Source organism: Carlito syrichta, unplaced genomic scaffold (assembly GCF_000164805.1).
Source record: "Carlito syrichta isolate Samal-C Ts95f unplaced genomic scaffold, Tarsius_syrichta-2.0.1 Scaffold314375, whole genome shotgun sequence".
NCBI lineage: Eukaryota > Metazoa > Chordata > Mammalia > Primates > Tarsiidae > Carlito > Carlito syrichta.
The window spans coordinates 1-13,960 of NW_007258471.1; the positions used below are offsets into that span (position 1 = coordinate 1).

At 48.2% G+C, this 13,960-nt stretch overlaps 1 protein-coding gene across 1 annotated transcript in view; it reads right to left on the reverse strand.

Moving 5' to 3' along the window:
- Positions 1–2,527: 2,527 nt before the first annotated feature.
- The window catches only part of MAB21L3 (mab-21 like 3), a gene marked incomplete at its 3' end in the record, with an annotated part of 25,195 nt that continues 13,762 nt past the window's right edge, over positions 2,528–13,960 (reverse strand). The window contains exons 3-6 of the mRNA XM_008071572.2: positions 13,032–13,172; positions 8,841–9,135; positions 3,507–3,685; positions 2,528–2,722 (exon numbers count right to left, since the gene is read on the reverse strand). Coding sequence (XP_008069763.2) covers positions 2,528–2,722; positions 3,507–3,685; positions 8,841–9,135; positions 13,032–13,172 — 810 coding nt within the window. The remainder of the gene's footprint in view (positions 2,723–3,506; positions 3,686–8,840; positions 9,136–13,031; positions 13,173–13,960) is intronic.

Genomic DNA, 13,960 nt, shown 5'->3' on the forward strand with positions numbered 1-13,960 from the left:
CAGCAAGACCTCATATCTACAATAAATCAAAAAATCAGCCGGGCGTGGGAGCGCGCGCCTGTCATTCCGGCTACTCAGAAGGCTGAGGCGGAAGGATCGCCGGAGCCCAGCAGGTCGAGGCTGCGGTGGCCGGGAGCGGCCTCTGCACTCCAGTCTGGGAGACCGAGTGAGACTCCACCTCAAAAAAAAAAGAATGCAAAGCAAAGACTAGTGATCCTGGGCAAAGAAAAAAAGTCGAGGCTGGGTATCATCGCTCACGCCTGTAATCTCAGCACTTTGGGAGGCAGAGGTAGGAGGATTACTTGAGTTCAGGAATTCAGTACCAGCCTGGGCACCACAGCAAGACCTCATCTCTACAATAAATAAAAAAAATCAGCCGGGCTCGATGGCTCAGCCTGTAATCCTGCACTTTGGGAGGCTGAGGTGAGTGGAATACCTGAGCCCGCGGGTTCGAGGCCTGCCTGGGCAACTTGGTGAGACCTCAACTCTACAATAAGTCCAAAAAAACTAGCTGGGCATGGTAGCACGTGCATGTAGTTCCAGCTACTTGGAAGGCTGAGGCGGAAGGATCGCTGGAGCCCAGTAGGTCAAGGCTGCAGTGGCCAGGAGCGGCCACTGCACCCCAGTCTGGATGACAGAGTGAGACTCCAACTCAAAAAGAAACAAACAAAAACAAATAAATAAAAATTTTTTAAAAATTAGCCAGGCATGGTGGCATGCACCTGTAGTCTCAGCAACTTAGGAAGCTGAGGTGGAAGGATCGCCCAAGACAGAAGATCAAGGCTGCGGTAAGCCATGATCGTGCCACTGCACCCTAGCCTGGGCAACAGAATAACACCCCATTTCAAAAAAAAGAAAAAAGTTGAATAAGATGTGAAGCCAACAAACATTTACTGAGCTACTAGGTGCAAAGTGTGGGGAGAGACACCCCTTGCCTCTCAATGAACAAGACCTTCAAGCGAGGTCAGCATGCTAGCTGGAGACGACCAATGTGGCACGTGCCCTTAAATGAGTCCCTTTGGAGCAGAAAGAGTGACATGGGGTTGGAAGATGGCTTTGTCCATCAAATGAGAGGAGGAACAGGGGGGGAACGTGCAAGGAGGGCACCTCGCAGGCAGGTGGCTGTCCCGGCACCTGTGCTTCCCTGAGTAGACAGTCAGTCCACCCTTTCTGGGGGCAGGGAGAAGGGCTGCAGCTCCCAGGCAGCCAGGAGCCAGGCTGGGCTTGGCGTCCTGCAAGTGTCCCACCTCCCAACCCCAGGTGCTGCATACATGAGGGTTCGCTTCCCTCTACATGGTCCCCAATTTGAGAAAGAGGAGCTTGGGAGGGTGGTCAAAGGCCACCTCTCCAGGGAAGCCCCCCGAGTCCGCAGTCAGGTCAAGCTGTGCTGCCCTGTACCTCACAGAGCCAGGCTATGCTCTCTTGCAGACCCTCGCCGCGTGATTTCACATGCACCCACGGTTTGTGTGACCCACGTCTAACGCCCCTGCTGGACCAGCTCCAGGAGAGTGGAAGCCCACCTGTGTCTGTTCACCCTTGTGCCTGCAGGGCTTGAATCACAGCAGGTACATACATATTTGCTGAATGAGTGAAGGAGGAATGAATGAATGCATGCATCCTGTTGATTTTGGGGTAAGGGGAGGCAGGTGCTGGTGGAGTGAGGGGAAATCCTCGCCCAGTGATTCGGAAGTTCCAAAGCCTGGAAGCAGGTTTGCAGCAACGTGTGTTTGGTGACCGCGACATGGCCTCGTTTTCACCCCCGCAAGTGGTGTGGAGGAGTGGTTGCCCTCAGGCTGGAGCAGGCATAGCACTCATGGATTTATCATCACCCAGTGCTATGCATGAAACCACACATGGTTGTTCATTTCTGAACCTCAACGGGATTTCTGGCACAAGTGAGCATGCGGGTTAGTTTGGTGAATCAAATATACCAATGGAGCCGGGCGTGGTGGCTCACGCCTGTAATCCCAGCACTTTGGGAGGCGGAGGTGAGAGGATTGCTTGAGCCCGGTGGTTCAAGACCAGCCTGGGCAATGTGGCGAGACCCCGTCTCTACAGTAAACCAAAAAATTAGCTGAGCATGGTGGCGCATGTCTCTGGCTCTAGCTACTTGGAAGGCTGAGGCGGAAGCATCGCCTGAGCCCAGCAGGTCGAGGCTGCAGTGGCCGTGAGCGTGCCATTGCACCCAGCCTGGGCAACAGAGTGAGATTCCTACTCAAAATACATATATGTGTGTGTCCTATATATGACAATACAGAAGGAGAGAAGGAAAAGAAAGAGAGGAAGGGAAGGAGAGAACTGGAAGAGGAAAGAGAGGAAGCAGCGCCATTATACCCTGGGCAGGGACATGACGGGAGCCGGGGTCACACATACCTTCCGAGTTTGTAGTGCCATCGCGACAGTGATTGGGGGGCTAGCAAATACAGATACTCGAGCCCTGCCCTGAACCGTCACACACACACCCTGGCTCTGGCCAGGCCCACAGCGGCTCCCCCAGCCCCCAGCCCCTCTGCCGCCCCACCCTCACCTGCAGATGGTGGGATGTGAGGACGGGCCTCTTCCCCGGACACCAGACGTCCTCCTTCAGCTGCCTCAGGGCCTGGAAACACTTCCGGCGGCAGCCCTCGTCCTCGTCCAGCTGCTGCAGCAACACCTGCTCGGCACGCAGGAAGCTCAGCTGCCAGTGATAACTTGCACGGGCCAACAAGTCAAACCCGAATGACTGGGTGGAGAGAAAACATTGGGAAATAAGGAAGCCGAGTGCGGAAGTCGAGAGCCATTTCTGAAGCAGCCCGCCCGTCGGGGGGCCTCGTCACCGAGCAGGCGGCACGTCCGGTGTGGGAACAAGAGCGGGGCAGCAGGGACCACAAGCCACGGTGGATGTGGAGGCCACTTTCTGTCCTGAAGCTCTCCAGCCTGAGCGTGCCTCAGATTGACATCACCAGGAGGGCTTGTTAAAACACAGACCGGCCGGGCCGCGGGCTCACGCCTACAATCCCAGCACTTTGGAAGGGGGAGGTGAGAGGGCTGTCTGAGCCCGTGGGTTCAAGACCAGCCTAGACACCTTGGCGAGACCTCATCTCTATGATAAGTCAAAAATTAGCCAGGCACGGTGGCGCATGCCTGTAGTTCCAGCTACTTGGAAGGCTGAGGAGGAAGGGTCACCTGAGCCCAGGAGGTCAAGTCTGCGGTGGCCATGAGCGTGCCACTGTACTCCCAGTCTGGGCAACAGAGTGAGACTCTTACTCGAAAAACAAACAAACAAACAGACAAAAACCCCCACAGATTGCTGGGCCCTCCCTACTGGGTGTCACTCGGCAGGTCCAGAGTGGGGCCCGGGACTCTGTGTTTCTAACAGGTTCTCAGGTTTAATACTGGTCCAGGGTCCACACACTGAGCCTTGCTGCTCTGGCCAAAGAAACCTCAGCTTTCCTTTGGAAGCTGGTTGGCGGTCACGGATGCTGTGTGTCTCTGCTGTGGTGAACCGGGGTCCTGCCCGCTGATACCTTGATGCACTCCACTCTCTCTGGGGAGGGCCAACGCTTCAGGCACCGAGGCCACCGGGCTTTCTTTGACCAGGTGGTGGGGATCTCCACGCTGGGGGCCAGCTCTAGTTCCACCTGACAGGCGCATGTTTCCACGGCAACCCAAACTGCAGATCGGTTCTCCAGCATACTGACCTTAGCTGGTGAGAAATGGCCAACGAGAAGAGAAAGGCGAACTCAGTACACCTGTTCGGGGAAGGAATTTGCTAGCAGTTGCTCTACCTGTGCATGGCGACTGGTGGGGCAACCTTGACAAAGTCAGTAGCACATTAAGGGTGGGTATTGGGGCAGGGGGGAGGGTCGGGCTGGGTCTGAGCCCACGGGTTCGAGACCAGCACCGGCAACTTGGCGAGACCTCATCTCCACAGTAAATAAAAGATTAACCTGGTGTGGTAGCACACACCTGTAGTTCTGGCTACTTGGAAGGCTGAGGTGGAAGGATTGCCTGAGCCCAGCAGGTCGAAGCTGTGGTGGCCATGAGTGTGCCACTGCACTCCAGCCTGGGCAACGAAGTGAGACTCCAACTCAAAAAAAAGAAAGAAATATCATTGCTGCTGGGGATTTCCTTTTTTCTTTCTCCCCTAACTCTAGGGCTTTTATGGTAACTTATTCTTTTAAATTAATAGATTCTTTTCAGAAGGGTCAATCGAAAGAAAAAAATCATAGAATAAAAAGAAAAGTTAGGGTTACATTCTGATGGGCCCACCCTAAATAAGTTGAAAATAGTATAAGTTGCAAAAAATGTATGAATACACTGAACCTACCGAACATCATAGCTTAGCCTCACCTACTTTAAATGTGCTCAAGCTGGGCACAGTGACTCATGCCTGGAATCCTAGCACTTGAGGAGGCAGAGGTGAGAGGATTGCCTGAGCCCACGAGGTCAAGCCCAGCCTGGGCAACAGGGTGAGACCTCGTCTCGACAGTAAGTCAAAAAATTAGCCAGGCGTGGAGGCGCATGCCTGTAGTTCCATCTTCTTGGAAGGCTGAGGCAGAAGGATCGCCTAAGCCCAGCAGGTCAAGGCTGCGATGGCCGTGAGCATGCTACTGCACCCTAGCCTGGGTGACAGAGTGAGACTCCAACTCAAAAAAAAAAAAAAAAATACGATAGTTTTTCCTTTGTTTGTCTTCATTATAGATAAGGATGCGCTGTCTTGAATCGGGATCTATTATTTTTCTTTTCTTTGCTCAGAGAAGAACTTGCAGGTTTATTGTTATGCTGTTCAGAAGAGAAACTTTCCTCTCCCGGGCCCAGGGTGGGATAAAAAGCTATTGTCTGCATCTCATCAGAGCCACCCAGACAGGAACGTGGCAACAGGAACTTTAATATTATTTCCTGAAAGCACCAGGTCAGTCTGGCCCAGTTTGAATCTCGGCTTTGCACTTTCACTATAAATAATGTTGCTCATTATACAGGGCTGGAGCCAGCTTGCCTGCCCACACCCTGCTCTGCTTACAAGGTGTATGCCCTTCAGCAAGTTACTTTATCTAAGTCTCAGTTTTCTCATCTGTAAAACAGGTAGAGCCGGGCCGGTGGCTCAAGCCTGTAATTCCAGCACTTTGGGAGGCAGAGGTGAGAGGATTGCCTAAGCCCAAATGTTCAAGACCAGCCTGGGCAACTTGGTGAGGCCTTGTGTCTACAGTACATCAAAAAATTAGCCGTGCGTGGTGGTGCACGCCTGTAGTTCCAGCTACTTGGAAGGCTGAGGTGGAAGGATCACCTGAATTTAGCAGGTCAAGCTGCGGTGGCTGTGAGTGTGCCACTGCACTCCAGCCTGGGCAACAAAGTGAGACTCTGACTCAAAAAAAAAAAAAGTTTTCTTAATGGTAATAATTCATGTTTAGTGAATTTTTAATAAATAGAGAACACTTTCATGGATTATTTAATTGTCATAACAGCTGGGCATGGTGGCTCACACTTGTAATCCCAGTACTTTGGGAGGCTGAGACAGGAAAATTGAGCTTAGGAGTTTAAGACCAGACTAGGCATCATGGTAAGGTCTTGTCTCTTCTTTATTTTTTTAAAAATTATAAAATTAAAAGACTAATTTTTATAACAACCTAATAACATAAGAATACTCTTTCTACCTGTTTTTTCACCTCTTTCTACCACAGGCATGTGCCAGCACACTTGGCTAAGTTTTAAAATAATTTTATTGTAGATACAAGGTCTCACCAAGTTGCCCAGACTGATCGTGAACTCCTGAGCTCAGGTGATTCTCTTGCCTCCACCCCCAAAGTGCTGGAATTACAGGCATGAGCCACCATACCCAACTGTTATGAGAATTAAATAACCCATGAAAGTGTCATCTATTTAGTAAAAATTATTACCATTATAGAAACTTTCAGAACTATTCTGTCTAGACAAGCAAACGTATATATGAAAGCATTCTTTCATTTCTACACAAAGGTGCTCTCGTACTGTTTAGCAGTTTGGTTTTTTTACTTAACGGTCTAGCACATGCATTGTTCATGGCTCTGTGTCTGTATGTGCAGATGCCTGCATGCCTCATAGTTTTTAAAGGCTGCATAGCTGGGCATGGTGGCTCATGCCCATAATCCCAGCACCTTGGGTGGCCGATGTAAGAGGACTGCCTGAGCTCAGAGGTTAGAGACCAGCCTAGCAACTTGGTGAGATCTCATCTCTACAATAACTCAAAAAACTAGTCAGGCATGGTGTTGCACACCTGTGGTTCCAGATACTTGGCAGGTTTAGGCGGAAGGATTGCCTGAGTCCAGCAGGTCAAGGATGCAGTGGCCGTGAGCATGCCACTACACTCCAGCCTGGGCGACAGAGTGAGACTCCAACTCAAAATAATAATAATAATAATAATAATAATAATGCTGGGTGCAGGCTCACACCTGTAATTCCAGCACTTTCGCAGGCGGAGGTAAGCGAATTACCTGAGCTTGAGGGTTCAAGACCAGCCTGAGCAGCATGGCAAGACCTCATCTCTACAATCAAAACATCACCAGATGTGGTGCTACTTGGAAGGCTGAGGCAGAAGGATTGCCTGAGCCCAGAACCCAGCAGGCTGAGGTTGTGGTGACCATGAGCGTGCCACTGCACTCTGACCTGGGCGACAGTGTGAGACTCAGGCTAAAAAAATAACAATAATAATAATAATAATAATAATAATAATAAAGGCCGCATAGTAGTCCACTAGGCCAAGGAAGCATAATCTAATTTAGCTATTTTTGTTTGTTAGCCATTTAGATTATTTTTAGCTAGTTACTACTACAAAACCTGTGGCAAAATATATCCTGGTGCATATTTCTCTGTGTATTTGTAGAAATATATTTCTAGAAGAGGAATTGCTGAATTGTAAAGTAAGCACATTATGCAAATAAAAAAATGAACAAATTGCCCTTTAAAACAGAGGGTACCAATTTACAGATTTATACTTCTAAGAATAATATATGAAAATACATGTTTCACCATGCCCACCACAACACTAAGCACGATTACACTGTATACCTCTTTTAAGCTGTTCAGTTTTTTGTTTTTGAGTCAAAGTCTCACTCTATTACCCAGGCAGGGGAACAGTGACACAATCACAGCTCACTGCAGCCTCTACCTCCTGGGCTCAGGCAATCCTTTTGCCTCAGCCTCCAGAGAAGCTGGGACTACAGACATACACCACCATGATTGGCTAATTTTTAAATTTTGTTGTAGCGACGAAGTCTTGCTATGTTGCCCAGGCTGGTTGCTAATTCCTGGGCTTAAATAATCCTTCTGCCTAGGCTTCCCATTGTGCTGGGAACACAGGCAGGAGCCACCACGCCCAGTCTTAACTGTTAGGTATTTTAATGTACCTAACATTAGATGCATTCTCATGTATCTTGAAATATGTATTAGATGAAATTCCTTTTCATATTTTCACCAATCATTTGTGGCTTTTTTTGTATTTTTTGCTTTTTTTGAGCCAGAGTAAGCCACTGTTCCCAACCTTTACCAATCATTTGTATTCTTTTCCGTGATTCATTTTTGGGGGGTCTTATTTCTATTGTTCAGTTCATCTTTTTTCTTATTCGCTTACAAATATCATTTTATAATTAAGAAAACTGGGCCAGGTGTGGTGGCTCACACCTATAATCCCAGAACTTTGTAAGGCTGAGGTGATAGGATTGCCTGAGCCCACAGGTTCAAGACCAACCTGGGCAACTTGGTGAGACCTCATCTCTACAGTGAATCAAAAAATGAGCCAGGTGTGGTAGCACATGCCTGTAGTTCCAGCTTCTCAGAAGACTGAGGCGGAAGGATCGCCTGAGCCCAACAGGTCGAGGCTGCGGTGGCCATGAGTGTGCCACTGCACTCCAGCCTGGGTGACAGAGTGAGACTCCAACTAAAAAAAAAAAAGAAAAGAAAACTGGCTATTTTTACCAGTTTGAAATTCATCTTTTCACTTTAAGTGAACACAAAGCGTGTGTGTGTGTGTGTGTGTTCACACACTGACATGCACCCATCTGCTGCTCTGTACCGTAGTTTAAGATTTGGGGTTTGTCAGACTTAACGAGTTCTTTATGTCTCGTGGATGTTGTGTTTTGTTACAAGTTGGTGGTCTCCAGATGTGGTATCTCAGCATACTGTGGTACTGCAGTCAGATCGTGGGTACTGCAGTAGAAACGTGCTAGTAATAAGATCTGGGGTTTGGGGATAATTTGCTTTGCAAAAAATACACTTAAGTTGTTAAGCCAACATGCTGGAAATGGTGTAGAACCCATAGCCTGCCATATCTATGCCAGAACAGTAATCTACTTAAATCCATGGAAGTGTTTGTGAGTATGAATTCTAATCTTGTGTATCGCAGTAGAAATAAAGGCTAATTCATATTATGAAGATTGAACAGATGTAAAGAGCATATGATTAGTATCTCAAACTAGGGGTATGGGCTTCTGAGAACACCCAAGCAGAGGTTTTATACATCAAAAGGGAAGTGCTGGCAGGGTGCAGTGGCTCAAGCCTATAATCCCAGCACATTGGGAGGCCGAGGTGAGAGGATTGCCTGAGCTCACAGGTTCAAGACCAGCCCCGGCAATTTGGCGAAACCTCATCTCTACAATAAATCAAGAAAAATTAGCCAGGCATGGTGACACATGTCTATAGTTCCAGCTACTTGGAAGGCTGAGGTGGAAGGATCCCCTGAGCCCAGTTGATCGAGGCTGCAGTGGCTGTGAGTGTACCACTGCACTCCAGCCTGGGCAACAGAGTGAGACTCCTACTCAAAAAATAAATAGAGAGAGAGAGAGAGAAGTGCCAGCAATTTCTCTTGTACTTTCTCCTGATCGGCTCACCTGAGAGGTGACAATTTCTAATTGCGTTTTCCACCAGCTTCCGGAACACCTGGAGGACCTTGGCGGGCACAATGTCTCCCTCGATGTTCACATCTGTCTCGTGCCACTGCCACAGGATCTTCCTAAACTGCTCCGCCTCCAGCCACTGCTGCAGGCCCTCGGGGTCCCGCAAGGGGAAGGTTCGCAGCCTGACGCCCTGCACCGTGTAGTACCGCCAGCGCTTCTCTCTGGCTTCCCTGTACCCAGCCAGGCCCTTTACTGGGACTGTAACGAGGAACTGACTGGGCGCCAAAACCTGAGGTCAGGGAAAGAGAGAAAACAAGCATGAGTTCCTCACGGACTCAGGAGATAACCTTAAGTCTGAGGAGCCAAGCTGAGGAGCCAGACAGCTCAGGGCACCCGCTCTACCCTCAGCCATGCGATGGGGTAGACTGAGGCCTAGACCTGGGCATTGCAAGAGGATCCCAACTACACCCTGACACAGACCCATTGTAAGGCTTTGGGCGGGTAGAGTCATCACTGAGTTTTGGATTTCACGAATCCGCAAGTACGAAAACAAAACAAACAAACTAGCTTTGGAACTCTAGAGGAGACCCAAAGTTTCCAGAAGAAAAGGGAGAAGGAAATAGTATCGAGTTCCATGCAAACTAAGCCCTGCAATTCTCACGCATTTGCCCACTTGATTTTCATGACCACACAGTGAGGTGCGCTTTGTTACCATTTCCCAGATGAAGAACCCAAGGTTCGGGAGGGTCCCCAGTATCTCCCCAGGGACACACAGCCGATCAGTAGGAGACCCAGAATTTGAGCTGAGGTCTTTGGATAGCTTGTTCCGTGGTTACTTTTCTACCCTGGGCTGGTTGTCAGTCAAGAATGAATGATACGGAATCGTGAAAGTCATGATTTGAATAAAAGTTAGGAAGGGAGGGGAGAGGAGGTGAGTGGAGTTTGCAAAATGACTTCCTTTGCCTTTGTACTAATGGCCCCTGGTCAGTATGATTGGCTTACAGAATCAAGGGGGAAATGAAAGGCTGTTTTGCCAATGTGAGCTACTAAGATGACTAAGTTTAATTTAAAAAAAAAAACCAGATAGTCAGGATCCTCCTACTTGCTTTCTTTAGGAACCAGTAGGCATGATGGGAGAAAGCAGTCTGGCCAACAGTCAAGGGATAGAACAAGTTACTCAGTAGTGGAGCCCTGCCAAAGAGAACTTGAGCTTTGACTTTGTCCCCTGGCAGTCCGCTCCATGGTGCCCCTTCCCCTGGAAGTCAGCTTCCTCCTCTCCGTGGAAAGTTCTGACAATGGAGTTTGCTAACCCTTGCTCAAGGCCAGGTCATTGACCCATTCAGAAGCAAACACCAAAATCAGCTCCAACTGATTCTACCTCCCTCTCAGGAAGTAATAGTTTGATGTTTGAGATGATATGTTCACATGTCTTCTGGTGTCCGTAGAAAGGTGGCTGGATTTAAAAAGAGGAAAAGAAGTCTCAAGTATAGAATTCAAGATCTGTACAATATAGGAATTTGCTTGCATGTGCATTCAAAAGCACAGCAATGCTGGGCCTGGTGGCTCACGTCTGTAATCCTAGCACTTTGGAAGGCGGAGGCAAGAGGATCGCTTAAACTTAGGGGCTCGAGACCAGCCTGGGCAACTTGGTGAGACCTCATCGCTACAAGAAATTAAAAAATTAGCCGAGCATGGTGGCAGACGTCTATATTTCCAGCTAGTTGGAAAGTTGAAGTGGAAGGATCGCCTAACCCCAGAAGTCAAGACTGCGGTGGCCATGAGCATGCCACTGCACTCCAGCCTGGGCAACAGAGTAAGACTCCAACTCAAAAAAAAAAAAAAGAAGCATAGCTATCATGTTGCTAGTCATATAAATGGTGCTTAATAAATACTTGTCAAGCCGGGCTCGGTGGCTCAGCCTGTAATCCCGCGCCTTTGGGAGGCTGAGGTGAGTGAATTGCCTGAGCCCACGGGTTCGAGACCCGACTGGGCAACTTGGTGAGACCACTTCTCTACAATAAATCAAAAATTAGCTGGGTGTTGTAGCACGCGCCTATAGTTCCAGCTACATGGAAGGCTGAGGCGGAAGGAGCGCCGGAGCCCAGCAGGTCGAGGCTGCGGTGGCTGGGAGCGGCCCACTGCCCTCCAGTCTGGGTGACAGAGTGAGACTCCAGCTCAAAAATAAATAAATAAATAAATAAATAAATACTTGTTGAGTGTGGTCCAAGATAAAACAAAATCAATTCTTATATGTTAAACTGTCACTATTTTCAAAAATATAATATGTAAGACATGACATATACCGATACAGAATAGATATTAAGCTTATAAATTCTAAGTGGGACCACGGAAGGAGGTTCTCTTGGGTCTGGTACTAAGAAAAGTGATGTAATATCTCTGTTTCTAGTCACTGTTCTACATTTGTCCAAAGTAGATTGGCCTGGGGTGGTAGAGGCTGGCATGTTATGATATTCCAGGATTCAATCTCGTGATTTCCTAAAATCTGACCCTACCTTAAAATCCACAAATTCCAGAATCTTGTGGGTGATCTTGTGTCCTTGAGCTACACTAGGCCAGTGATGGTCTTTTTCTCACGTACTAATTCTTTTGCTCATTTTTTTATTCATTCATTCAACATAAGTTGAGTGTCTACCGTGTGCCACACACCATGCTGGGTGCCAGGAATAAAACAATCAATAAACATGGTCCTGGCAATAAGGGACTTACCGTCTGCTGTGAAAAACAGGCCACAGATACATATTATAGATTTAATACAAGGCTAAGGAGGCTCCTATGTGGCGTAAGAGAAATTGAGATGAAAAATGGCGGGGATTCCAGGTGATCCACAGTCTCACTTCTCTCATCTCTAACGTGGAGATAACCGTACTGCCTTTTCCACAAGGTGGTCCACAGGTTTCAGGGAGATAATTCCTGTGAGAACAGCTTTGCTTTCACCACAGTGTTGCACAAATGCTGGTTGTCACACACTGGCCCCTGTGGCTTACACTGGGTGACATTTCCCAGCAGGGGAAGGGATTGGCAGGCTGCTTCCGCAGATTTCTGGGGCCACCTCTTCTGCTTTCTTTCCCCACTCGCAATCCACAGACTATCACTCTCAGCTGTTTTCTGGTTGATGTCTTCCGCTCCCTCTGCCAAGTTCGCATCTAGGAAGTGGATGCCTGATAAATGAACATGTGCTCAACTGAGCTTTATTTACTATGTTTCTGAGCATGTGTCTCACTCTGCTGCCTAGGCTGGAGTGCAGTGGTACAATCATGGCTCACCGCAGCCTCGACCTCCTGGACTTAGGAATCCTCTCTCTTTGGCCTCCTGAGTAGCAAGGACTACAGGTGTGCACCACAAGGCCTGGATAAGATTTTTGGAATTTTTTTTTTAATATCCCCAAAGCAGCATCTATTTATCCATTGAACTCCAAAACATTTATTTTAGAAGTCTGGCATTTCATAATCACCCATCTTGATTGACATGGGCTGACACACGTGGCGCTGTCAGGATACACAAGGACAATAGCCAGAGTTACAAAAAAATAAATCCATGATTCTTAAACAATCGCAACCAAAAAAAAAGTTACAAGTATCAAAACTTTAGATGCATTGCACTGAAAAGAAGCTTTGTGCACGTCATAATTTAAAGAGGCAAAACAAGGAGCTACTGAAACCTCACTTTTTGGAATTTTATTTATTTATTTATTTATTTGCTTGTCTATTTATTTATTTATTTATTTTGTAGAGGCAAGGTCTCGCTATGTTGCCTAAACTAGTCTTGAACTCCTGGACTCAAGCAATCCTCCACCTTGGCCTCCCAACATGCTGGGATTACATGAGTAAGCTGTAGTGCCTGACCATTAACTGAGCTTTAATTGTTTCAGTGCAACGTGCTTTGGCATCAGAAGCCTCAGTGTGAATTCCGGCTTTAGCACCTAACATGATTTGATCAACTCCTTTAACGCCTTTGAGCCCAGTTTTTAACATCTAGGAATGTGGGGACACAAATGAAATAACATGTATGAAGTGAGATTGTAAGTGGTAAATACTGAGAATACCTGTGGGAACGAACATGAGGTAAGTGCCCTCAGTGGGATTAGGACCTGTCACACACCGAGTTGACCCACCCAAGCGTCCTGGCTCTGCTGGTGGGCACTAAGAGACATTGAGCCATCCTTGCCTTAATGTTCCCGTTGTACGAGTCAGAGTAAGGCACGGCTTGAAATCGAACGTCTTGGTGGCTGATTTCTGTGGTCAAACGGTGGACAACTTTCTGCACCTCCTCCAGAGCCTCAGAAATCTGATGACGCCTTGCATCCACCTGTGTGTGAAGGGACCAGAAAAGGAGGTTACTTCTCGTGTGGGCCCCAAGTATGGTGTAAGGAAGTGACAAGGGCACAGCTGGAGGTGACCGGAGGAGTTCATCTCTGAAACCCTCCCTCCCAAGACTGATTCTGATTCTGACAGAGACAAACTTGTCAGTGCCTCAATGCTCTCTTTGGAAACAGATGCATTTGTTTAATATATCTCTAGAATCTACTAGGTGGCAGGTGCCAGTTCAGGTGCTGGGGACACGACAGTGAGGAAGACAACAGCAAACAATACAGACACTTGCCTTCTAGTTGAAAATACAAGATATGTGCATAAAAGTATGTGCGTGCATAAGGTAATGTCAGGTATGACACGTCCCACGAAGAACAGGATAAGGGACTGAGAACAAAGGGCTGTTCTCGGAAGGATGGACAGGGAAGGCTTCTCCAAAGAGGTGACATGTGAGTAAGCCATGAAGATGGCTCAGGAGAGCGGATTCCAGGGCCCTAAGGCAGAAGCATGCCTGGTCAAACCCGAGGGCCAGCGAGGAGGCCACTGTGGTTAGAGCCCAGGAAAGGAAAAGGGAAGTGACAGGAGCTGAGTTCGGAAGGACGAGCTGGGGCCAGGTCATCACGAAGGGATTTATGAGCCATGGTGAGGTCTTGCCGTGGCATGAGAGTGCCTGCTGCCCAGGGGAGCAAATACCAAACAGTTCAACATGGATCCACACGCAGCAGACTGGCCTCCACCGTGCATCAATAAAAGATTTTCCTCTTTGCCTCTGTACTCACCCCCTCC